Consider the following 25,143-nt stretch of genomic DNA (forward strand, 5'->3'; position numbering starts at 1 on the left):
TATAGAAGCCAACACGGGTAACTTATATTTTTTGGTAATAAAGCTCCATCTTTATAACTGAACTCCAAGAAAATATATTAAACATTTAATCCAGTTATGGGGTCATCAAATGTAGTTTTAATGTTTAAATTTATCTTTACATAGCACTAGTATATATACTTGCATCAGACGGTAGGGCAACCTTTGAGCCAATCATGGCTTTGCTTTCAGCCAGTAGTCTGAACACATTTTCAGGAGGAGACAGCAGAGACACAGCCTTAGCAGTTTGCTTTGCCTTCTTCACTGTCCAATCCTGGGCTTGGAGGCAGGTCGGTCACCAAGCTGCATTAATAGCTATTGTGAAGAACACTAAGGTCACCAACCTTTCTATTCTCTCTAGCAGGGGTGATTGAATGACAGGATTGGCTAAACACAACTTGGCAGGTGAATCAATCAGTGTATATATTTCACTATTTGCCTTGAGTTTAACTTATAATTCTGTATATATTATTCCTACTTTTGCTACGATTACCTGCCCCTTAATCTTAAAGTGGTTGTAAACCCCATTAACCACTTGCCGACCGCCTACCTCAGTTTTATTGCGGCAGGCTGCCTTGGCTGTGTGAAACAACAAAGCCCAACGTGTGTCGCGTGCGTGGTGCCTGGGCGCGAGTGCATGCCGCCGCCATCGCGCTCCCGCCCCCACTAGGCTGCAGGGATGCCGATCCACAGGACCGGCGGCCGCGATCGCTCCCCGATGAGAGAGAAGAACAGTCAGCTGTTGTAAACACAGCTGACCATTCTCTATGAAATGATCACAGAGCGCCTGTGATCTTTCTATAAAGGGTAACAGGTCTCTAAGATTATTTCACAAGCCCATCCCCAATACAGTTAGTAAACACTCTCCTAGGCTCACACTTAACACTTTGATCACCCCTAGGTTAACCCCTTCCTGCCAATGTCATAATTACAGTAACAGTGCATATTTTTAGCACTGATTACTGTAGTAATGTCACTGGTCCCCCCAAAAGTGTCAAAAATGTCAGTTAGGGGTCCAATCTGTCTGCCGCAATGTAGCAGTCCCACTAAAAATCGCAAATTGCCATCATTACTAGTACAAAAAAATAAATAAAATAAAAATGACATAAATATTTCTCCTAGTTTGTAGACACGATAACTTTTGCGTAAACCAATCAAAATACGCTTATTGCGGTTTTTTTTATCCCATAAATATGTAGCAGTATACTAATTGGCCTAAAAGGATGAAAAATTTTGATTTTTTATTTATTTTTTGTTGGGGGGGGGGGGGTGTTCTATAGCAGAAAGTGAAAAATATTGTTTTTTTTTTTTTTCAGAACTGTCGCCCTTTTTTGTTTATGGCGCAAAGAATAAAAATCGCACAGGTGATCAAATACCACCAAAAGAAAGCTCTATTTGTGGGAAAAAAAGGGACATCAATTTTATTTAGGTACAGTGTTGCACGACCGCGCAATTGTCCGTTAAATTAATGCAGTGCCGAATCGCAAAAAATGGCCTGGTCATTAAGGGGGCAAATTCTTCTGGTCCAGAAGTGGTTAATATGCGAGCACCATTTTGATATACGAGCAGTAGTTTTTATGTAAAAAAAAAAATATATATACACTTACAATGTTAAGGAGTCTGGTGCTCATCCATGTAAAGCCCCTGGTGTATACAGTAAAGTTGCTGGTGTATACAGTACTGTATGTGGCCTGAGGTCCGGGGGCGCTGGTGGCTCCCAGCACTTCCTGGAGAACTCAGAGATGCTCGCAGACACTCCCAGCTGGGTGGGGCGGGTGTAACGTGCATTCGGAGCACCCGGAAGTGTCAACAGTTCCGAGTATTTACGAGTTCTCCAGGAAGCGCTGGGAGCCACCAGCGCCCCCGGACCTCTGACCACATACATACTGTATACTGTTAACCAGCGGCTTTACTGTACGTATACACCAGCGGCTTTACTGTATATATACACCAGCAGCTTTACTGTATATATACACCAGCGGCTTTACTGTACATATACACCAGCGGCTTTACTGTACATATACACCAGCGGCTGTACTGTATATATACACCAGCGGCTTTACTGTACATATACACCAGCAGCTTTACTGTACACACCAGCGGCTTTACTGTACATATACACCAGCGGCTTTACTGTACGTATACACCAGCGGCTTTACTGTACTGTATACACCAGCGGCTTTACTGTACGTATACACCAGCGGCTTTACTGTACTGTATACACCAGCGGCTTTACTGTACTGTATACACCAGCGGCTTTACTGTATATATACACCAGTGGCTTTACTGTACATATACACCAGCGGCTTTACTGTACTGTATACACCAGCGGCTTTACTGTACTGTATACACCAGTGGCTTTACTGTACATATACACCAGCGGCTTTACTGTATATATACACCAGCGGCTTTACTGTACTGTATACACCAGTGGCTTTACTGTACATATAAGTGAGAAATTTTGGTGAACCAAAAAGAAACTGCGCAAATGGTTGATTTTATAAACCTTGTGATAAAAAATAATCTACCTTTAAATATAATGGTTATATATATGGTATTGTAGATTCTTAATGAATTTCTTCCTGACTGTGAGCAGCAAACAAAAAAGCTGTGGTGCTGTATCAATTTTAAAAGGTGAAAGATGTTGCGCTCAACATGTGATAAAGTGCTTGTGCAAATAAATTAACATAGGTTAAAATTCATGACATGAAAAGTGAAGATTTTCAATCAAAACTCAATAAAAAAACAGTGTAAAGTCCATATGCAGCAACAGAACCCAAAGTCCATGTAGCATTGGTAACACTATGTAAAGAGAAAGACTTGATAGTGGTGTAAAAAAGCCTTCACCTCCACAACTCCTCCGTCATGGGGAAGAGCACTGGGAAGAAGAAGCATGTCCCCGCCACTTCTGCCAAGACTCCGGGAGAAGTCGCCTCAACCTCCACCCCCACCCCGGCCAACATCACCCAGCCGGGCTCAGCAAGGCCAGCCAGGTCTGCAGACGGGCTTCCTACCCTGGAACCCTGGATGAGGCAGACAGTGGTGCTGCAGCTGAAGGAGGTGGATGGAAGAATCCCCGACATGACCCCGGAAATCTTTGGCAAGAAAATGATCCTCGAGCAGGGGTTCAGCAAGGCGGAGACCCTGTCCGTACAGACCTTCATGAAAGGTATATTTTATATAACTTTTGTGTCCCTACAGGTCTGTAGAAGGTACTGGGAAGCGGTGAAGAATTGTGGCCCGGATTCCCCTTTCCGCAACTTTGTTGCGAATACTCCCATTCAACGGGATGAAAGGCGGGTGACGGTGTCCATGAGGAATCCCCATACCCCAGCAAAAGACATTGCTACCTACCTCCAGAGGTTTTGCATCGTGGCCAAAGACCCAGTCCGAATCCTCGATGTCAACGGCTTCTGGACAGGTAAGTGGGCAGTTTCTTGCAGGTTAAGGAGAGAGCCTTCGGGGGATCTCCAACACCTGAAGCCCTGCTTCTCTCTGGGAGCCTCCGCAGGACTCCTTTACTACGCAGACATGCCCCAGACCTGTCGCAGGTGTGGCATGCAGGGTCACGTAAGTTTTGGTTGTCAGGAACCTTCTTGCAGGTTCTGTCGGGCTACAGGCCATGAGACCAAGGATTGCCCGAGGTCCAAGACCTGTAACCTCTGCGGATTGGCTGAGCACGTCTACAGAGACTGCCCCCAGAGATCCCGGTCCTACGCTGGAGCCCTGATCAAGGGCAAAGCTCCAGACAGCGCTGGGAAAAAGAAGCCAGGGGAAAAGACTGCTAAGGAACCCCGGAAAGCCACTGGTCAGTCCCCCCCTCCCCAGGCCCCTACCACCTCCTCCGACCCATCCCTCCCCACCCCCCCTGAGTCGGAGGTGACCGCACCTGCCCCTGCCCCCCCCCTCCCAGCCCCCCCCCCGCCCTGTCCTCCATGGAGGACTTCCCCACCCTGCCCACCGCCACCCCCACCCCCACCAGCAAAGGCCGAAAACGGAACCTAGATAGTCCGACAACTGATGAACCCACCAAGCGGCCCACCGTGGCCCAGCAACATGACATCGCTGGACTGGACCCAGTGGTGGAGGACCTCGAGGACCTCGAGTCTGCGGGGGAAGACGAAGGAGAAATGCAGGATGGTAAGGATCTGGCTCCCCCAGGGACTGACCTCACCCAGGACCTGATGGACAGCATCCTCGAGGAGAACGGCCTGAACCAGGACACCGGACAGGCACAAGAGGCAGTGGAGGAACCACCCCCCCCCCCCAGGGGAGGTAAGTTCGGCCCACCTGCTAACTAGCCCCTTTATCTCCTTTACATGATGGCAGAGATCTCCATCTTTTCCATTAATGTTAGGAGCATCAAGGATGCGTTTAGAAGACAGGTGGCGCTGACTTTTCTTTCCACTCAGCAGAGTGATGTCTACATGCTCCAGGAGTGTGCCCTACCCTTCTCGAGGAGGTACACTCATCTGTCCTCCCAGTGGACCCATGGTCCCTCCTACTGGTCTGGGGGTGTCGATTGTAAGTCTGCGGGGGTAGCCATTCTTGTCAGGGGTAGTCATTTCACGCTTGACTCTGTCCAGGAGCTCGTCTGCGGCCGTCTTTTGGTCGTAGACGGCTCGTGGGCGGGAGAGCCAGTTAGGCTCATCAACGTGTACGCCTCCCCAGATAAGAATGAGCGACTGGAGCTTTTCCAGACCCTGCGGACCCAACTCGTCACCACCAGGGCAGTAGTAATCGGCGGTGATTTTAACTGTCCGATTGAGGAGGATGGGCCCAGCTCCAGCATGTACGCAAAGCTCGACACCACGTCTAGGCTGCTCAAGGAGATGATTGCGGAGGCTTCCTTGAAGGACGCCGTGGGATCCATAGGGAAAGGTTCCGTGAACTATTCGTGGTGCCGTCCTGATGGATCTGTGCGTTCTAGGATAGACTTCGTGCTCACCTCCAAGACAGTCAGACATCGCGGGTTCTCCATGATCCCCTGCTTTTTCTCTGACCACAGGGCCATTCACTTTCGGGGTGACCTGGGCGAGGGCTTTGCCCCCGGTCCGGGCTCCTGGAAGCTGAATGGTACCCTGCTGGAAAACGAGGAACTGCTGGAGGAACTCAAGGAGGCCTACATTACCTGGAAGGAGGACAAGAGGTTCTTCAGAAAGGTAAGCGACTACTGGGAGATTGTGAAAGTCAAGCTACGCAGCTTCTTTCAGGCAAGGGGACGCCAGCAAGTGTGTGCCAGGAAGAGGGAACTCAGGAGACTGCAACGTCAGTTGCAGTCCCTGCAGGACCTTCACCACTGTGGCTGGGACGTTAGGCAGGACCTGGAGGACACCAAGAAGAGCCTGAAAGGACACTTTGAGGAAGAATCCAGGCATCTCGTCTTCCATTCCAAGGTGGAGAATCTTGAGAAAGGTGAGAAATGTAACTCTTTCTTTTTCAGGAAACTCCACTCAGGACACACTCCCTTGTCTGAGCTGCGGGACGAGACCGGAACACTCCAGAAGGGGAAGGAGGCTGTGATGCAAGTGGTCAGCGACTACTACACCAACCTCTACTCCCCGAAAGAAACAGATACGGCTGAGGCCGACAGGTTCTTGTCAGGTATCACTAACCAAATTGATCCTGCAGGTATGTCGGCAATCAATGCCCCCTTGGCGCTGGAGGAACTGCACTCTGCCGTCAGATCCTTTAGGCAAGGCAGGACCCCGGGCTGCGACGGTCTCCCAGCGGAGCTCTATGTAGTGCTGTGGGATCTCGTTGGCCCGGACCTGCTCGAGCTGTACGAGGAGATGGTGGTGGAGGGCACAATGCCTCCGTCGCTGAGGGAGGGGATGATCACGATTTTGTATAAGCGTAAGGGGGAGAGAGGGGATCTGAAAAATTGGCGTCCCATCTCTCTCTTGAACGTAGACTACAAAATCCTCGCCAAGGTTCTGGCCAACAGGCTGAAATCTGTCATCGGACAGATCATCCACCCGGATCAGACTTGTGGCATTCCTGGTCGCAGGATTGCAGACAGCCTTGCGCTTGTCCGGGACACGGTCCAGTACATTCGAGGCCGCCGTGTGCACGTGGCCCTGGTCAGTCTTGACCAGGAAAAGGCCTTTGACCGTGTCTCCCATGAGTTTATGTGCAGAGCTCTGCGCAGGTTTGGTCTTGGGGACATGTTTTGTTCGTATGTGAATGTGATGTATAATGACATTTGTAGTACGGTGTTGGTGAATGGCTGGAAAACTGACCCTTTCCCTGTTCTCTCTGGGGTCAGACAAGGCTGCCCTCTCTCACCTCTGCTTTTTGTTTGCTGTATAGAGCTCTTTGCCGAATGCATCCGACAGAACCCAGAGATCAGAGGGATCACCGCACCGGGACCGGACAGAAGGGTTGTCAAGTGCTCACTCTACATGGACAACGTAACGGTGTTCTGTGCTGATCAGCGCTCCATCGACTCGCTCGTCCAGACCTGTGAGGACTTTGGCAAAGCTTCAGGGGCAAAAGTCAACTGCGGGAAGTCAGAGATCATGCTCTTGGGAAAGTGGTTCCTGCCTTCTTCTGCATCAATCCCTTTCAGCATCAAGGCGGACTTCATCAAAATTCTTGGAGTTTGGTTTGGAGCTGAGGGCGCAGCCCTGAAGTCTTGGGAGGAGAGACTGTCCAAGATGAGACAAAAGTTTGGACTATGGAGCCTCAGAGAACTCACCATCGAAGGGAAAACACTGGTACTCCGCAGCGAGATCCTCCCTGTGTTGCAGTACCTCGCCCAGGCCTGGCCCCCCCCCGGGTCAACACCTGCAAGGCCATCACCAGGGCGGTGTTCCACTTCATCTGGGGCTCCAAGATGGACAGAGTGAAGCGAGCAGTCATGTTCAAGGAACCCCTCAAGGGCGGTAAGGGCGTGCCCGACATCGCAACGTTACTGGGGGTGTTCTTTGCCTGCAACTGCATCCGCAGAACTTTGATTGACAAAACTTCGGACTCTGGAGGCAACTCCATGTCCCGTTTTTTCCTCCTGCCTCTCTGGAGGTCCCTTGGATGGGACAAATGGGACAGCTCCATCCCCTACAACTGGGACACTCCTTGGTACTACTTGGACACTTTCAAGTTCATCAAGGAGCTGGGGCTGCATGGAGTTAAGCCCGACTTGTGGAAGCCAAAAACTATCTACAAGTTGATCAGAGCATCGGACATTGCTGAGACTGTTCCAGGCCTCCCTTCAGCCACTTGCAAAGTGGTCTGGAGGAATGTTTCTTCAAAGGGACTCACCAACAGGCATAAAGATCTGGCGTGGATGGCTGTCCAGGGGGGTTTGCCACTCAGGACATTCATGCATGCCAGAAACTTGTGCAGATACAGGCACTGCCCCTTTTGTATCATCCATGAGGAAACGTCTTTTCACGTTTTCTGGGAGTGCTCATTTGCACAGAGCCTGTTGAGGGCCTTGGAACCTGAACTGAGAGACTTTGTCCCACAGACTGTCATCACACATTTTGCTGTGCTGAATGGACTTTTTCATGGGACTTTTTCCCAAGAGGACATTGACAACGCCTGGCGGGTGCTGTGTTGCTTTAAGGACGCTTTATGGTGCGCCAGAAAGCGCCTTATCCACCAGCGGGAGAGGATGTCCATTGAGGACTGTCGCAGACTGGTTCACAGTCTGCTCAGAGACTATAACCTGATGGATCTCATGGAGGAAGAGGAGGTCTGAAGATTTCCCCTTCCCCCACTCTCCCTTGTGTGTCTTTGTCCATTCAATAAAGCTTCGGGTCTGTGATTTCATTCCCCTCCCCTTACCCCTCTCTCCCATCACACCTGTTGCTTTTTTGAAATGTTACAGTATTGATACAGTTTGAGTAACGTAACGTATAGACAATGTTATTTAGTTTCATGCTTCAGGGGTATTGCGGCGTCATGCATGATGTGATGGCTCGGGGTATCCTTACTCCGCACAACACATCAGGCATCATACCGCAGAATGAATGTACGTGATTGAATGTATTTATTAGTATGACCGGAAATGTATTGTAATGTAGTGTATTTATGCGCTGCGTCGCAGTACAGGGGAGAATGTACCCCGACAAAAGTATTGTTTTTTGTATATCTTTTATGCAAATAAAGATTACATTTTCAACCAAAAAAACATAGGTTAAAATTCATGACATGAAAAGTGAAGATTTTCAATCAAAACTCAATAAAAAAACAGTGTAAAGTCCATATGCAGCAACAGAACCCAAAGTCCATGTAGCATTGGTAACACTATGTAAAGAGAAAGACTTGATAGTGGTGTAAAAAAGCCTTCACCTCCACAATTCCACCCAGTGCTCAAGCAAGGTACTCCTTACCGGAGATATATGACCCCTTGAAAAATTAGAAAAATATTATTAACCACTTGCCGACCGCCGCACGACTATCTACGGCGGCGGTCAGCCCCTCACAGGCAAAGTGACGTAGGTCTACGTCGCTCGCCTGTGAGGGTTTAGGGAGCGAGCGCGCGCCGCCGGAGGCGCGCTCCCGCTCCCGCGTGGTCACGGACCCCCCCGCGCGCGTGACCGGCGGACCCGATCGCCGCCGGCCACTCTGCGATCGGCGGGGGAGAGGGAGATAGTCAGGCAGCTTGTGTAAACAAGCTGCCTGTCATTCTCCTCTCTGTATGAGAGCTGATCACATGGATCTACTATGTAGATCCATTGATCACTCTGCATACAGTTGAAGCCACAGCCAATCACAGTTAGAATCACGCCCCTAGGGACACACACAGCCCCTCCCTCTCAAATAAAGTTAACCCCTTCACTACCAGTGCATTTTTACAGTAACAGTGCATATGTATAGCACTGATTACTGTAGAAATGTCACTGGTAACCCCAAAAGTGTCAAAAATGTCAGTCAAGGGTCCGATCTGTCCGCCGCAATGTCGCAGTACCGCAAAAAAAATCGCAGATCGCCGCCATTACGCGTTAAAAAAAAAAACAACAAAAATGACAAAAATCTTTCCCTTTGTTAGTAAACGCAATAACTTTTGCGCAAACCAATCAAAATACGCTTTTTGCGATTTTTTTTACCAAACATAGGTAGCATAAAACAAATTGGCCGAAAATATTAAAAAATTTTGATTTTTACATTTTTTTTTGGGGGAATTTCATATAAAAAAAAGGGAAAAATATTGCTATTTTTGCAAAATTTACGCTCTTTTTTTGTTTATAGCGCGTGATCAAAAAATCGCACAGGTGATCAAATACCACCAAAAGAAAGCTCTGTTTGTGGGAAAAAAAGGACGCCAAATTCGTTTCGGTACAGCGTCGCACGACCGCGCAATTGTCCGTTAAAGTCACGCAGTGCCGAATCGCAAAATGCCCTCTGGTCGTTTAGCAGCCAAATCCTCCGGGGCTTAAGTGGTTAAAATTTATATAGATAATGTATTAAAATTTATTGTCATTCTAAAATGCATAATAATAAAAGGTTAAAAAGTTTATGAGGGAACTGATTAAAAATTAGATATAAAACAATTCAAGTCTATTTCAATGTTCATACCTAGGGGGTGCAGTGTGTTCATTTTGTATATCCATTGGGTCTCGTTAATAGATATTTTTTGGGTCATATTCCCTCCTCTCCAATGACTGCTCACTCTATCTATCCCACAAAATGACATTAAAGTGGGGTCCTTATTGTGGTGCAGACGAAAGTGGTTGGAGAGACTATGTTTTGGGAACCCCTTTCTAACGTTTTTAATATGCTCATTTATGCGTACTGATAATTGTCTTGTGGTCCTTCCAATATATTGGAGCCCGCATGGACAAGCTATTAAATATGTAACGTGAGTTGATCTACACGAAATTAATTTCTTAATATTAAAATTCTGACCCGTAGCGTTAGATTGGAAGGTGGTAGTTTTCCTAGGATTTTTCTTGGTTATTTTGCATGCATTGCACCTCCCACAACGGAAAAAAACATTTTGATCTAAAAATGTTAATTTGTTAGTAGGTGGATCTGGTATATTAGGGGCAATGTTATGTCTGAGATTGGGGGCTCTCCGATAAATGAAAATCGGTTTCTCTGGTAATATCTTGCTCAAAGTCCTGTCTTTTTTCAATATTGGCCAATGTTTTCTCATAATGGCTTCGACTTTTTTATAATCTCTGTTAAAATTTGTTAAAAAAGCTGTTTCTCCATTATTGTTGTTATTTTTCTCTTTCGTTTTCAGCAGATCCTTCCTAGGAATTTTTCGTAAAATTTCTCTTGTTTTGAGTACCTCTTCTAATTTGTACCCTTTTTCTACGAATCTAGACATTAGAAGATTAGATTGCGTCAGGTAATCCTCCTCGTTCTTACAATTACGTCTGATACGCATATATTGTCCCTTTGGTATAGCTCCAAGCCACTTAGGATGATGGCAGCTTCTTGTCGGAATATAACTATTCCTATCTGTATCCTTGAAAAACTCCTGGTGGAAATCTGGCCGCCCTCTTTAACCAGTGTCAAATCAAGGAAGTTTACAGATTTAATGTCCCAAGTAGCTGTGAATACCAACCCATATTCGTTATTATTGATTTCTGCTAGGAAATTTTTGAGGTCCTCCTCAGAGCCATTCCACAACACCAGCAGATCATCAATAAACCTTTTATACAAGGTCAAAGATGGGTTTGGTTCCTTGAAGATTACCTCATTTTCCCATTGGCCCAAAAGAATGTTAGCAACACTCGGTGCATATTTGGCACCCATGGCCACGCCCTTGATTTGGTTAAAGCAGCAACCATCATGCCAAAAATAGTTGTTGCCCATTGCCAGGCCAAGGGCGTCACATATGAACTTTTTTTGTACGGGTTTGAGGTTAGTTTTTGAATTCAAGGCAGCAATGGTAGTGTTCATCACATCCGATTGTTTTAGGCTGGTGTACAACGACTCCACATCTATCGTTACTAGGAGAGTATTTGGTTGTACTTCCAGTTCTTCTAGGATGTTTGTTAAGTGTTTGCTGTCCTTCAAATGTGATGGGTACCTAGGTATTAGCGGCTGCAAAAAATGGTCAACATATTCTCCAATCCTGGAGAAGATGGATCCGATTCCACTGATAATTGGCCTACCAGGAGGCTTCGTTTTATTCTTGTGGATCTACGGCAGCTGATATATGGTCGGTAACCTAAGTGCTTTTGGTACAAGATATTGTGCTTCTTTCTTTGTGAGGACCCCATCCTCTTTAGCCTTTTTAACTAATTTATCCAATTGTGATTTTAGGATTTTAGTGGGGTTACTTCTCAATTTCTTGTAAGTAACGACGTCCCCTACTAGTCTATCGAGTTCCTGTTTATAGTCATTTTTGTTTAAAACCACGATTCCTCCACCTTTATCAGCCCCTTTAATAACTATGTTCTTTCTCTTTTCCAGTTCCTCCAATCCTTTTTGTATATCATTCTTATTTCTTGAATTAGTTTTAATCTTTTTGACATCATCTTCCACCATATTTTTAAAGACTTCCAAGCAATGATTGGAAGCTTTAGGTGGATTGAAAATGGATCGATTTCTTAGTCCGCTATTTTGAAATTCCGAACTAGCAGGATTTTGACTCAGGGGTTTTTCTAAAAAATGTTTCTTTATTTTCAGCTTTCTTATATATTTTTCGATATCGATAAATGTGTTGAATTTATCAACACCTCTATCTGGGGCGAATTTGAGGCCCAATTCCAGTATTTTTAACTCGTCAGGGGAAAATTGGACGTCACTCAAATTAAAGATCCCTGCCCCTAGGATTCTCTTTTTCTTTTGTTTCTTTCGTCCACCCCTGCATCCTCTCCTTTGTTTTCTGATCGTCCTGGAGGGCCATTTCTCAGGGGAGTCTGTTCTTGTTGATATTGGGGATAGGTATCCCTTACCCACTGTTGCCCTGGGTTCTCTCGTTCCCAGTAATTTTCTTGAGGCCATGTTCTTTTCCTGACTGTGAGCAGCAAACAAAAAAGCTGTGGTGCTGTATCAATTTTAAAAGGTGAAAGATGTTGCGCTCAACATGTTATAAAGTGCTTGTGCAAATAAATTAACATAGGTTAAATTTCATGACATGAAAAGTGAAGATTTTCAATCAAAACTCAATAAAAAAACAGTGTAAAGTCCATATGCAGCAACAGAACCCAAAGTCCATGTAGCATTGGTAACACTATGTAAAGAGAAAGACTTGATAGTGGTGTAAAAAAGCCTTCACCTCCACAATTCCACCCAGTGCTCAAGCAAGGTACTCCTTACCGGAGATATATATCATATATCATATATCTCCGGTAAGGAGTACCTTGCTTGAGCACTGGGTGGAATTGTTTTTTATTGAGTTTTGATTGAAAATCTTCACTTTTCATGTCATGAATTTTAACCTATGTTAATTTATTTGCACAAGCACTTACTGTACATATACACCAGCGGCTTTACTGTACATATACACCAGCGGCTTTACTGTGTATATATACACCAGCGGCTTTACTGTACTGTATACACCAGCGGCTTTACTGTACATATACACCAGCGGCTTTACTGTACTGTATACACCAGCGGCTTTACTGTACTGTATACACCAGCGGCTTTACTGTACATATACACCAGCGGCTTTACTGTACATATACACCAGCAGCTTTACTGTACTGTATACACCAGCGGCTTTACTGTACATATACACCAGCGGCTTTACTGTACATATACACCAGCGGTTTTACTGTACTGTATACACCAGCGGCTTTACTGTACATATACACCAGCAGCTTTACTGTACCGTATACACCAGCGGCTTTACATGGATTAACACCAGACTCCTTAACATTGTGAGTGTAACTTTTTTTTACATTAAAACTGTAATCCTTATTTTTTTTTTTTCACCACAGAGGTACTGTATAGCACTGTACAGTATTCCTACCATTGATATGAGTTACAGTACTGTATTTCGAAGTGCAGGTTAGTTTGTTTTATTTTTACAGTACACTTAATACTGTATTTTGTATTGCCGTAATCATTTTTATATGAATAAATGGTTGTGGAACAAATCTGAGTTTTCATTATTTCTTATAGGAAAATTTGCTTTGATATACGAGTGCTTTGGATTACAAGCATGTTTCCAGAACGAATTATGCTCGCAATCCAAGATATTCCTATATTCCACACATTCTGAATTATTGTATCTCTTAGAAACTGTAGAGATATATATCTTGGATACATCGGAGATGTATTGTGCAGTTTCCCCCATCTGACAGGGCCATCACAGAGCCAGATGATGGTGTCACTCTTACCTGATATTCTCAGTTGAATAAACCAATAACTGGTAAATATAGCTGTGACTGAAAGTGACACCTTCATTGTGGCCCTATGAGAAGGACAGAGGCACAAAGCACCATAGAGGAAATGTCACCATTGGAGGTGATATATACGAATCAAGAATTTGATTCAACTTGGGCGAAGATGGACTTTATCTCAAGATTTACACACCCTACATTTCGGACAAAAAGATATCACATTCACACGCCCTTTAAAGAATTTGTCTGGATCTAATGAACAGAGAAATAAATCACCTTACAGTCCCACTGACAAAATAATCAGATCTTCCAGCCCACCACTCACCTGCCCCATGACTACCGCAGTAAACACAGATCGGAAATTCTCAAGATCTCTCTCCTGCAATTCTGCCACGATTCCCGCGTCCAGCAACACCAGGCGGAGAGGGCAGCGGCTGGGGCGGACATTCACAATCAGCGTGTCACACATGTCCACCAACGTGGTCTGCTCAGCTTGTCTTGAAGTAAAATCCGGTGCCCCCTGTACTAGAATATTACCGGGGTGCAGATCAGCGTGGACAAAATTATCCACAAACACCTGCAAGGCAAAAACTCAATATGACTATTCAATTTAGGTAAAAGAAATCTAGAATATAATAGGGTCCTTTCACACGGGCGGTCCATATGTCCGTATATCACCCCATCCGTTTGCGGATGAAAAACGGACATAATGCATGTCAATGGGATTTGCGTCCTTTCCGATCAGTTCCGTTTTTTGGAACGGAAGAGAACCCTATTTTTCTTCCATTTAAAAAACGGAACGGACGCAAAATCGGATGTCAGTGGTGTCATCTGCTGACATCCGCAATCCTATTGACATACATTATCTCCGTTTATCATCCACAAACGGATGGGATGATAAAAGGACTTATGGAATTGCTGACATCCGCAATCCTATTGACATACATTATCTCCGTTTATCATCCACAAACGGATGGGATGATAAAAGGACTTATGGAACGGAAACCCCAAAGTGTCATCCGTGTCCGTTTAAGAAAAAAAAAAGTGCCTGAGGGGAGGAAAATACGGACCGCCCAGTGTGAAAGGACCCTTATTTGGATCTTTGTCTATTGACAATGTATGATACAAAAAATCCCCAGCACACAATCCAGCTAGTCAACACAAAAGACTGAAGCAAACTTTTTTAGTATTTGTGATCATATTTTATCTTTATGAGTGTGTTATGAGGTTTTTTTTATTTTGTAGATTTTTAGATATTAGATAGATAGATAGATAGATAGATAGATAGATAGATAGATAGATAGATAGATAGATAGATAGATAGATAGATAGATAGATAGATAGATAGATAGATAGATAGATAGATATACATACACTGCCTGGCCAAAAAAAAAGTCGCCACCTGGAATTAATTAAGCAACTAACTAAACTAAGCATGCAGTATTTATCCTATTGGATAGTTACTGCATGTGCCCAAAGCATGAGGTCAGCTGACTACCTGAATATACTGAATGATCACGTTATTCCATCAATGGATTTGTTTCTTCCATGATGGCATGGCATATTCCAAGGTGACACTGCCAGGATTCATTGGGCTCAAATTGTGAAAGAGTGGTTCAGGGACCAGTAGACATAATTTTCACACATTGGTGGTATTTGATCACCTGTGCGATTAAAATTTTTTGCGCTATAAACATAAAAAGAGTGACAATTCTAAAAGAAAAAAAACATACTTTTCACTTTCTGCTGTATAACATTCCCCAGAAAAATAAATTTAAAAATCATTTTTTTCATTCTTTTAGACCAATTTGTATTCTGCTACATATTTTTGGTAAAAAAAATCCCAATAAGCATATTTTGATTGGTTTGCGCAAAAATTATTGCGTCATCAAACTAGGGGAGAGATTTAGGTAATTTTTACTAGTAATGGCGGCGATCTGTGATTTTTAGTGGGACTGCAACATTGCAGTGGACAGATTGAACCCTTAACTGACATTTTTGACACTTTTGGGGGGACCAGTGATATTACTACAAGAATCTGTGCTAAAAATATGAACTGTTACTGTAATAATGACAATGGCAGGGAAGAGGTTAACCTGGGGTAAACAAAGGGTTAAGTGTGAGCCTAGGGGAGTGTTTTCTAGCTGTGGAGAGAGGGACTTGTGAAATTACCAAAGAGACATGTGTTCCTATATAAAAGGATCACAGGCGGTCTGTGATCATTTCAGAGAGAAGAATGGTCAGCTGTGTTTACAACAGCTGACCGTCCTCTCTCAGCGGGGAGCGATCGCGGGTTCCCGGCGGCAATCGGTGTCGCCGGTCCCATGGATCTGCATCCCCGCTGCCTAGTGGGGGGTGGGAGCACGCCACCGCCGGCGCGCTCGCCCTCCAGGAGCACTCCACCGGATCACCATACAGGTACAGGGATTCGGTGGGCGGTCGACAAGTGGTTAAAGTGGTAGTATACTCCGCTTTTTAACTACAGGTAAGTCTATAATAAGGCTTACCTGTAGGTGAAATTAATATCTCCTAAACTTGCACGGTTTAGGAGATATTCGCCCTGCATGCAGCCACTGACACCAGCGGCGCATGCGCTCTGAATGACTGGCGGACCTGCAGAGCTCCTTGCCAGAAAGTGAACTCCTGTGTGCATGCTCAGGAGTGACGTTATCGCGGCTCCGGCCACTCACAGCCCCGGAGTCGCCCAACCTGAAAGAGATTCCGAAGGAAGATGTCAGCTGCCTCAGCGGTGTCCCGGCGACCGTGTCGGGGCTTCGTTCTAAGGTAAGTATTTCATTATGCCTTTGTCCTGCAGGGTTTTTTTTTTTTTTTTTTTTAGGCTACAACCGCTTTAAGAAATGAGAAGCTGCTCATTGCATCAGTTGGGGTTAAATAACTTCCCAGCAGAAAGATAATCGCCCATGCAGTAACTATCCAATAGGAGACTCTTACCTATTTGCTTAGTTAATTCCAGGTGGCAACTTGTTTTTTGGCCAGGCAGAGTATTTAGCAGATTTACACTGAAAGCTCAGCTGGGCTTTACAGAATGATATACTTGCACATGTATATATTTTAGGGGGACTTGCTTAATTGGTATTGACAGCAATGAAAATGAAATCAATGGTATCCTTTATTCCTCATGAACAAATTCATACAGACAGTGCATCAAAAGACATGCCAGGTTGACGCGTTTCACGATACAGAGGATCGCTTACTCATAACCATGTGGTTATGAGTAAGCGATCCTCTGTATCGTGAAACGCGTCAACCTGGCATGTCTTTTAAAGCACTGTTTTATGAATTTGTTCATGAGGAATAAAGGATACCATTGATTTCATTTTCATCTTCGAGTGCGGTCTCTCTTTTTTGGTTTCAACAAACTTTGGATGGCGGATCTGACCTGCACCAGGATAAACAGCCTCACCTGAGCGGCTCCTCTCTTCATTTCTAATTGACAGCAATGAACAATGCACAAGACAGGGACACCCAGGAACAATCGAAAGCCTAGTAAACACTTGAAGTTTTTTTGTTCAACGCAGGGGGCTGAGAGAAAAAAAACCTGAGAAACCACAGTACTAACACAAGCGATGTTGGTGCAGCAATCTCTTCTGCTGTGCCTTTGTGTTCTGACCACCCCCCAACCCCCTGGCAGAACACACTGATTAGCGCTCCCAGCCATTGGCTGCCAGCGATGATCGGATGCTGCTCTTCCAGCATGCCCGTTTGTCAGAAGCCGCTTGTGAGACCAGCTTCTGCAGAACAGACATCTCTAGACATGGTTAGAAAGTCGGCCGGTTCCTGCTGAACAGGTCAATTTTGGTTGATTTACAAGGCTTAAGCAAGTTAGTCTTAGGGCTCTTTCACACGGTCCGCCTCCGTAGGCGGATCCGTGTTGCTCAGCGGGGATCGATCCGCGATCCCCGCTGAGCCGGCGGATGACAGCTCCGTCTCCGCTTGCAGAGCGGAGAGGGAGGTGTCTCAGCACCTGCTGCCCTCTATGGGGGATCGGATGAGAGCGGACCGCTTGTCCGCTCTCATCAGATCCGATCCGATTACTGAACGGATGGAAAAATAGGGTTTCCATCCGTCCAGATTTCACGCACAGGATCGGATGCGGATGGCAGCGGGTGTCAGCGGAGGTGTCTCCGCTGACATCCGCTGCCCCATTGAGCTGCATGGAGGATCCGATCAGATCCGCCTAAAAAACTGACAGGCGGATCTGATCGGATCGCCCGTGTGAAAGAGCCCTTACACTTTTATTCAGCAAGGCAGCCAACAAACATACTTCTATGTGTGCGTACACATTGTTTTATGCCTACCATCTTCAGCAGCATCTCAACACCCATTGCTGCTATTCTTTGCTTGATCTGGGTAGACTCTGACCCTTGGAGATAGACAGACAAAGGTTCACCTTCCTGTAACAAAGGATAGATATGTCACAGCTTACATGAATGCTATCATGAGAGATAGATGGAGGCTGCTATTGCGGACCTCTCCTGAAAATGCTAGTTAACTGGCAGCAATAAGTAGTCTCCGCATTTCTGAGTTTCAGGTTTAAACACAGGCTATGACCTACTACTCACCTCGAAGGTCTCCACCAGGATGTTCCTTGTGACGAAGGGTCGCAGTGGAATGGGAAACTTTATGAAGTCAATTTTTTCAAACTTTTGATGAAATTTTTCCAAATTTCTGGCTTCATATTTGAGATTTATCTGCAGGAAGAAGAGGAAAACATATTCTATGTATTTTTATAAGGTCCCTATTCTACATTTACAACCTCCAGACAAAAAAAAAAAAAAAATTATTTTGGAAAGAGCAAGGAAGGGTTGTAGCTTCTGTAAAATTTGTAGTCTCACTAATATTTTCCCTCACTTCTTCCCAGGATAGGAAATTATAGGAAATCGCTCCAACAGGGATAAAGATAAAAACTTTACAGCATAATGCTTAAGAGTTAGAATTAACCGCTTGGAGACCAATCCTTTTTCTGACACTTGTTACTTACAAGTTAAAATTTGTATTTTTTGCTAGAAAATTACTTAGAACCCTCAAACATTATATGTATTTTTTAGTAGAGATTCTAGAGAATAAAATGGCGGTTGTTGCAATATTTTATTTCACACTGTATTTACGCAGCTGTCTCTCAAAAGCAATTTTTTTCCACAAATCTCCATAGACTCTTGCTCTAACGATCGTGGCGATACCTCACAAGTGTGGTTTGAACACTGTTTACATTTGTGGGCATCAGTGTTAATTTTGGCAGCAAATTTCAATTTAGTTTTAGTCTTAGGACTAAAATGGCATTTTAGTTTTAGTCCCATTTTAGTCTTCTGCAAGTGTTTTAGTTTTAGTCGTATTTAGTCGACTAAAACTCCAGCACATTTTAGTCCACTAAAACGTCCTACATTTTATTAGACTAAAACTCATTTTAGTCCTCTATAATCGAATGGGTGTAGTTCAATTGTTATTTGTAATGCATTATTTAAGCATTTCTCTACAATTTCCAAACTCATTATATAATACTGCTGGTCCTGGAGTGAAAAATCAAATATGTTATTTATGGTGGTATTAAGCTTTCAGCATGCACTAGTGTTAATTTTGGCAGCAAATTTCGATTTAGTTTTAGTTATAGTCTTTTGACTAAAATGCCATTTTAGTTTTAGTCGTATTTTAGTCATCTGAATTGTTTTAGTTTTAATCGTATTTTAGTCGACTAAAATTGTGTTAATTTAGTAGACGAAAATGTTTTAGTCGGTTTTAGTCGACGAAATTAACACTGGTGGGCATATGTATTGGGACGCTTCTGCATGTGAGTACAGAGGGATGGGACGCTTTAAATTTTTTTATTATTTTTTTTTATTATTATTACATTGATTGCTGTCACAAGGAATATAAACCTCCCTTGTGACAGCAGTAGTCACATGTCAGGAATTTTTTGGAGGGATCTGGGGTCTATAAGACCCCAGATCCCTATTTTGCACTTAAAAGCATTCAAATTGCCAAGAAGTTTGGCTGTTTTGAATACCTGTTTTGAATACTGACTTTTTTTTTTTTTTTAAATCAGGCGCCTTTAAGGCTTTAGTGAACTGGAAGTGATGTCATGACATCACTTCGGGTTTGTTCGGGTCTCCGGCCAGCCGGCGGACGTGCCGGCTGGTCACTCGGGCCTTCCGATGGGTCAAGAATGCCCGGTCAAGCCGCGGAAGGAGGCGAGAGGGGGGGGGGTGGGAGTCCTTTCCCGCTGCTTATAATAACAGTCAAGCAGCTGATTAGCTGCATCTGTTGTTATTACAAGAAAGCCAAACGCTGGCTCTGAAAAACGGTACCAGGGCATCACCCGGATACAACCCCTTGAAGCAGAAGGCCACATATATGCGTTACATCAGTGTGAAGGGGTTGGTAGAATATGTAATCCCAATATTCCATATTCCTGATATGCGCCTGCTGTACCATGTACTTGTATGAAAAAGTATCCTGCTCTCTTTGTATTGCTTCCTTTGTGTGAAATCCCTGGTGTTCCTGCCAGTCTCTCTGCTTTCCTAATAAAAACTGACCACACTAAGCAGGAGAACACAGCATGATCAGTTCTCTAGATGTGCTGGGAAATCAGGGATCCAATGATCACACTTGTCCTGACACACACCCCCTGCACAGCATTTCACTGGGAAGCTCAGTTTAATGCTGTTTCTCCTCCCCCAGCTTTTATGCAACTGAGAACAGAAGGAATGTGATCACTTATAAAAAAGGGGAAAAAAAGATATTTATAATGTTTTTTTATATATATACACAAATACTTTGCCTTTCCGAATGCGAATGCGGCTTTGATAGGGTCTTCTGTTCGTCAGCCGTGCAGGCTGGTTCCCCGGGTCTCCCGGTGGGACGGGAGACCTGGGTGAGCCGTGGAAGGCGGCGGGAGGGGGGGGACGTCCCCTCCCACTCCTTGTAATGACAGCTGAGCGGCTTCTCAGCCGCATCGGTTGTCATTACAAGAGAGCCGACCTTCAGCTATGGACCGGGGTGATGCCTCTAGCTGCAGGCATCATTCCGGTACAGCAATTTCCCTAGATATCGGCAATATCGGTAACCTCAGGGACCGATTCTGATATATCGGGGAAAATGCATATTGGCCCCCGATATATCGGCATTGCCGATAATCGGTCGATCCCTAGTATAAACTGTATGTAGCTGAGGCCAAAACCCTTGAGCTTACATGGGTTTCCCCCAAAGACATGATAGTAAGTTTATTGGATCCTGTCCAAATTGGCCAGTGTATGCATATAAAATAGGGAGTTTAGATTGTAAGCTCCTCGAGGGCAATCAATGGAATTTAATGTTCAGAACTGTATACATTTTCAGCACTATGTAAATATCTGTCATCAATAAAATTGTTTGTGCTGTTTACAAAACTGCCCGCTGTAGTAGTTGCTAATGTCATCCAATGTGGGTGCTGGTAACTGTATCACACCAGAGATTTGTAGAAGCAGCACCGATGTGTATTGTGGCTGCATACGGTAGCAGTTCTGCAGCCAACTACAAATCACTGTGGAAAATAATGAAAGAGTTTGTAGCGCTATTACAAACTCCTGCTATCTGACATGCCCGTAGTCTGGGTGGTATTGACCATAATGGCACTTGGGGGCCAATGGGTGATTAGATGCAGCACCAGGCCTTAATAAAACATATAAACAATGATCACCTTCTTTATTTTGGTGTCTATTTCTGTATTTTATGGCTATATTTAGCCAGAGAACTGTAGGAGAGAGGAGTCAGAAGACTCTTTACAGATCAGCTCTCTCTTTGCTCTTCTTTGTTGGTCTCTACAGTTAAAAGTAAAAAAGATCACAAGCTGGCACAAGTGGCAAGGCTTTACTGAGGAATGTCTTCATTCATGTGTGCCCACAGATACAAGATACTAACAGTTTAACTCACTTGTCGGGTCATAAGTTTCTCAAACTCTTCCACAATCTCGGTCAGGCTCAGCCACCGGAATCCAGGGATGAAGCCAAGCATTCGGCTCCAGGTCTTCATTAGGAGGAGGTCCATTGTAACTTGTTGTCTAAGACCTGGATGCAGGACCTAGGTGGGGGAGCAAGGAAAAAAAACAGTCAAGTAGCGTTCCACTGACCAGATCAGTCCATGATTCCTGTTACACAAAAATGGAAGTTTTCTTTACTGATAGCCCCACCTACTAAATACAAATGGATATAAAATGCAATTGAAAATTAAAGTTTAAAAAAAGGCAAGCTTCCGACGCTTTTAGGAGGCAGGATGCCTTCTGGGAGAGCTGAATGCTCAAAATTCCTTGAGAATGCGTTTTATCCTAGTAATGGGTCCAAAGCAATTTTTTTAATTATTATTTTTTTTTTAACTTTAATTCTCACTGAATTTTTAAACCAATGGTATTTGGGGGTCATCAGTATATTGGACTTTCCATTTTCATGGAAGGTCGGCTTTAACCATATGCTCAGTTTATAAATGTCTAGATCAGCCTTTCTCAACCATGATGCCTTGAGGTTTCTTCAGGGGTGCCTTGGCATAATTTCTAACAATTGCCCAAAAATTGTATACAAGCTGGCATGTGGATGAAGCCTGCCTTTTTAGTTACACAAAGCCACAGGTTTTCATTGTACAGCATTACAATCTTCTAGCTGCCGGTGTCCGAATGCCCAATGGCACCATCAGTTGAAATGGAGGATGTCAGTCGCCTGCACAGCATCCTTGTACCCCCTCTCCTGCCCCTCTCCATCAGGGATGGGATCTCATTAGCTGAATGATGCAGAAAAACTGAGGGAGAAGAGAAACATTGGAATACTAGTCAGTACCAGTTTGAAAAAGTGTACTTGCTTTGGAAGAATAAATCTCCTCTAATGTTGAGTGTCCTACGTGTTTGGATGTTGCTGCATTATGTAGAACTATTAGAATAGTTTTTACATTTTAGAATGGGGTGCCTTTGAGACTGTCCATAATTTTTAAAAGCTTGCCGACCGCCGCACGACTATTTACAGCGGCGGTAAGCCCCAAACAGGCAAAGTGACGTAGATCTACGTCGCTCGCCTGTGAGGCTCTAGGGGGCGAGCGCGTGCCGCCGGAGGCGCGCTCCCGCCCCCGCTCGTTCCCTAAGCAGTCCGCGCGAGTGACCGGCGGACCCGATGTCCGCCGGTCACTCACGATCTCCCCGTGGAGAGGGAGAAAGGCAGGCGGCTAATGTAAACACAGCCATCTGTCATTCTCCCCTGTGTAATAACAGAGATCATACGGTCCTGCTATGTAGGATCGTATGTCTCTGTTGTTACACCACTAGCCACACCCCTTTACAGTTAGAAGCACGCCCCTAGGGACACACTTAACCCCTTGATCACGAATAAAGTTAGCCCCTTCCCTGCCAGTGTCATTTTTACAGTAACAGTGCATATGTATAGCACTGATTACTGTAGAAATGTCACTGGTAACCCCAAAAGCATCAAAAATGTCAGTCAAGGGTCCGATCTGTCCGCCGCAGTCCCGCAAAAAAAAAAAAAAAATCGCAGACCGCCGCCATTACTCGTTAAAAAAAATACACCAAAAATGACAAAAATCTTTCCCTTAGTTAGTAAACTTTTGCGCAAACCAATCAAAATACGCTTTTTTTTTTTACCAAACATATGTAGCAGAAAACAAATTGGCCAAAAATGTTAAAAAAATTAGTTTTTTACATTTTTATTTTGGGGAATTTCATATAAAAAAATGAGAATAATATTGTTATTTTTTCAAAATTTACGCTCTTTTTTTGTTTATAGCGCAAAAAGTAAAAATCGCACAGGTGATCAAATACCACCAAAAGAAAGCTCTGTTTGTGGGAAAAAAAGGACATCAATTTCATTTGGGTACAGCGTCGCACGACCGCACAATTGTCTGTTAAAGTCACGCAGTGCCGAATTGCAAAATAGGGCCTGGTCAGGAAGGGGGTAAAATCTTCTTAAAGGGTGCCTCCAGATTTCCATGGTTTTTAAAGGGTGCTTTGACTGAAAAAAATGTTGAGAAACACTGCTCTAGATTAATAATGGGTTTACTTTAAGTGTAGTTAGCACCATATTGGCATGGTGGATGAATATGGTTAAATGCTTCATTGAAGACACATTGTAGACCAAGGGTCACCATACAGGTTACAATCTGACCTTATCATCTTTTTACAATCACTTTTAGATTTACCAAAATGATATAATCTGAGCACCAGCACCTACCTAATCTAACCAATGAAGGTGATATGATATGTCGCCCTCTCTCCAGCTGTTTTAGCCCTATAAATGCCATACCACTGTGTTGCAACCGTGTACATTACACATGATTACTGGGAGGTTGTGGTGCAGTCCCATATAGTTTACTGGGTCATGTTCAGTGGTAGAACTGTTTGTGGACATACTGTTTAATTTTTGCCTAGGCTGTGAATCAAAGCATTATGGGAGCTGCATGTGTACAGCACTGAGCAGCTGCATGCCCTTCTTTAGGTGGGCAGAGGTAAAGGTGGTAAAACCGTGGCTCAGCTGCTTGCTTTTACCGCAAGTGTGTACAGGCCCCAAAGGAGATAAGTGAAATGGGCCGACTCTCCAAATTGCAGCCCCGGGTCTAGATGCGGCCCTTTGCTTGCCTTTATCCGCCCCTTGGGGCACTTTTGCTCCCACTGACACCAATGATGAGGCAGTATTCCACCAACTGACACCAATGATGGGGGGCACTATTCCACCCACTGATACCAATGATGTGGCACTGTTCCTCCCACTGGCACTAATGATTTGATTGAGCAGTATTCCTCCCACTGACACTAATGATGGGGCACTATTCCTCCCACTGAAACCAATGATGGGGCACTATTCCTCTCAGTGACACCAATGATGGGGCACTATTCCACCCAGTGACACCAATGATAGGGCACTATTCCCCCCACTGACACCAATGATAGGGCACTATTCCACCCAGTGACACCAATGATAGGGCACTATTCCTCCCACTGACACCAACGATGGGGCACTATTCCTCCCACTGACACCAATGACGGGGGAACTGTTCCTCCCAGTGACACCAAAGATAGGGCACTATTTCTCCCACTGACACCAATGACGGGGGAACTGTTCCTCCCAGTGACACCAAAGATGGGGCACTTTTCCTCACACTGACACCAATGATGGGGCATTATTCCTCCCACGACACCAATGATTGGGCAGTATTCCTCCCACCAACACCAATGATGGAGCACTTATCCTCCCCGACACCAATGATGGGGCATTACTCCTCCCACTGACACCAATGATGGGGCACTATCCTTCCAACTGACACCAATGATGGGGCATTATTCCTCCCACGACACCAATGATTGGGCAGTATTCCTCCCACCAACACCAATGATGGAGCACTTATCCTTCCCGACACCAATGATGGGGCATTACTCCTCCCACTGACACCAATGATGGGGCACTATTCTTCCAACTGACACCAATGATGGGGCACTATTCCTCCCACTGACACCAATAATAGGGCACTATTCCTCCCACTGACACCAATAATAGGGCACTATTCTTCCTACTGACACCAATAATAGGGCACTATTCCTCCCACTGACACCAATGATAGGGCACTATTCCTCCCACTGACACCAATGATGGGGCACTATATCTCCCACTGATACCAATGATGGGGCACTATTCCTCCCACTGACACCAATGATGGGGCACTATTCCTCCCACTGACAGCAATGATAGAGCATAGTTTATTACCCACTGATGCCTGGACATTTCTATTACTGCTTACCACACTCCAGCCTCCTAAAGTCTGAAGGACAGTAAACTGGCCCTTTGTTTATAAAGTTTGGAGAACCTTGGCGTAGACAGTAATAAAAAAATAA

At 44.6% G+C, this 25,143-nt stretch overlaps 2 protein-coding genes across 3 annotated transcripts in view; one reads left to right on the forward strand and one right to left on the reverse strand.

Moving 5' to 3' along the window:
• ADCK2 (aarF domain containing kinase 2) overlaps positions 1 to 25,143 on the reverse strand; it is a 95,352-nt gene that overhangs the window by 68,888 nt on the left and 1,321 nt on the right. For both annotated transcript variants that reach the window (XM_082255071.1, XM_082255070.1), the window contains exons 2-5: positions 21,198 to 21,344; positions 17,855 to 17,983; positions 17,591 to 17,686; positions 13,597 to 13,848 (exon numbers count right to left, since the gene is read on the reverse strand). In XM_082255071.1, coding sequence (XP_082111197.1) covers positions 13,597 to 13,848; positions 17,591 to 17,686; positions 17,855 to 17,983; positions 21,198 to 21,344 — 624 coding nt within the window. The remainder of the gene's footprint in view (positions 1 to 13,596; positions 13,849 to 17,590; positions 17,687 to 17,854; positions 17,984 to 21,197; positions 21,345 to 25,143) is intronic.
• LOC309554654 (uncharacterized protein) lies at positions 195 to 10,240 on the forward strand (the record flags this gene model as incomplete). The annotated part of the gene is given in 6 exon segments (XM_082256368.1): positions 195 to 308; positions 2,989 to 3,846; positions 5,157 to 5,622; positions 6,331 to 6,866; positions 6,869 to 7,510; positions 10,214 to 10,240. Coding segments are annotated over 6 exon segments (2,643 nt in total).

Source organism: Pelophylax lessonae (genome assembly GCF_965119305.1).
Source record: "Pelophylax lessonae genome assembly, chromosome: 4".
Classification (NCBI taxonomy): Eukaryota; Metazoa; Chordata; class Amphibia; order Anura; family Ranidae; genus Pelophylax; species Pelophylax lessonae.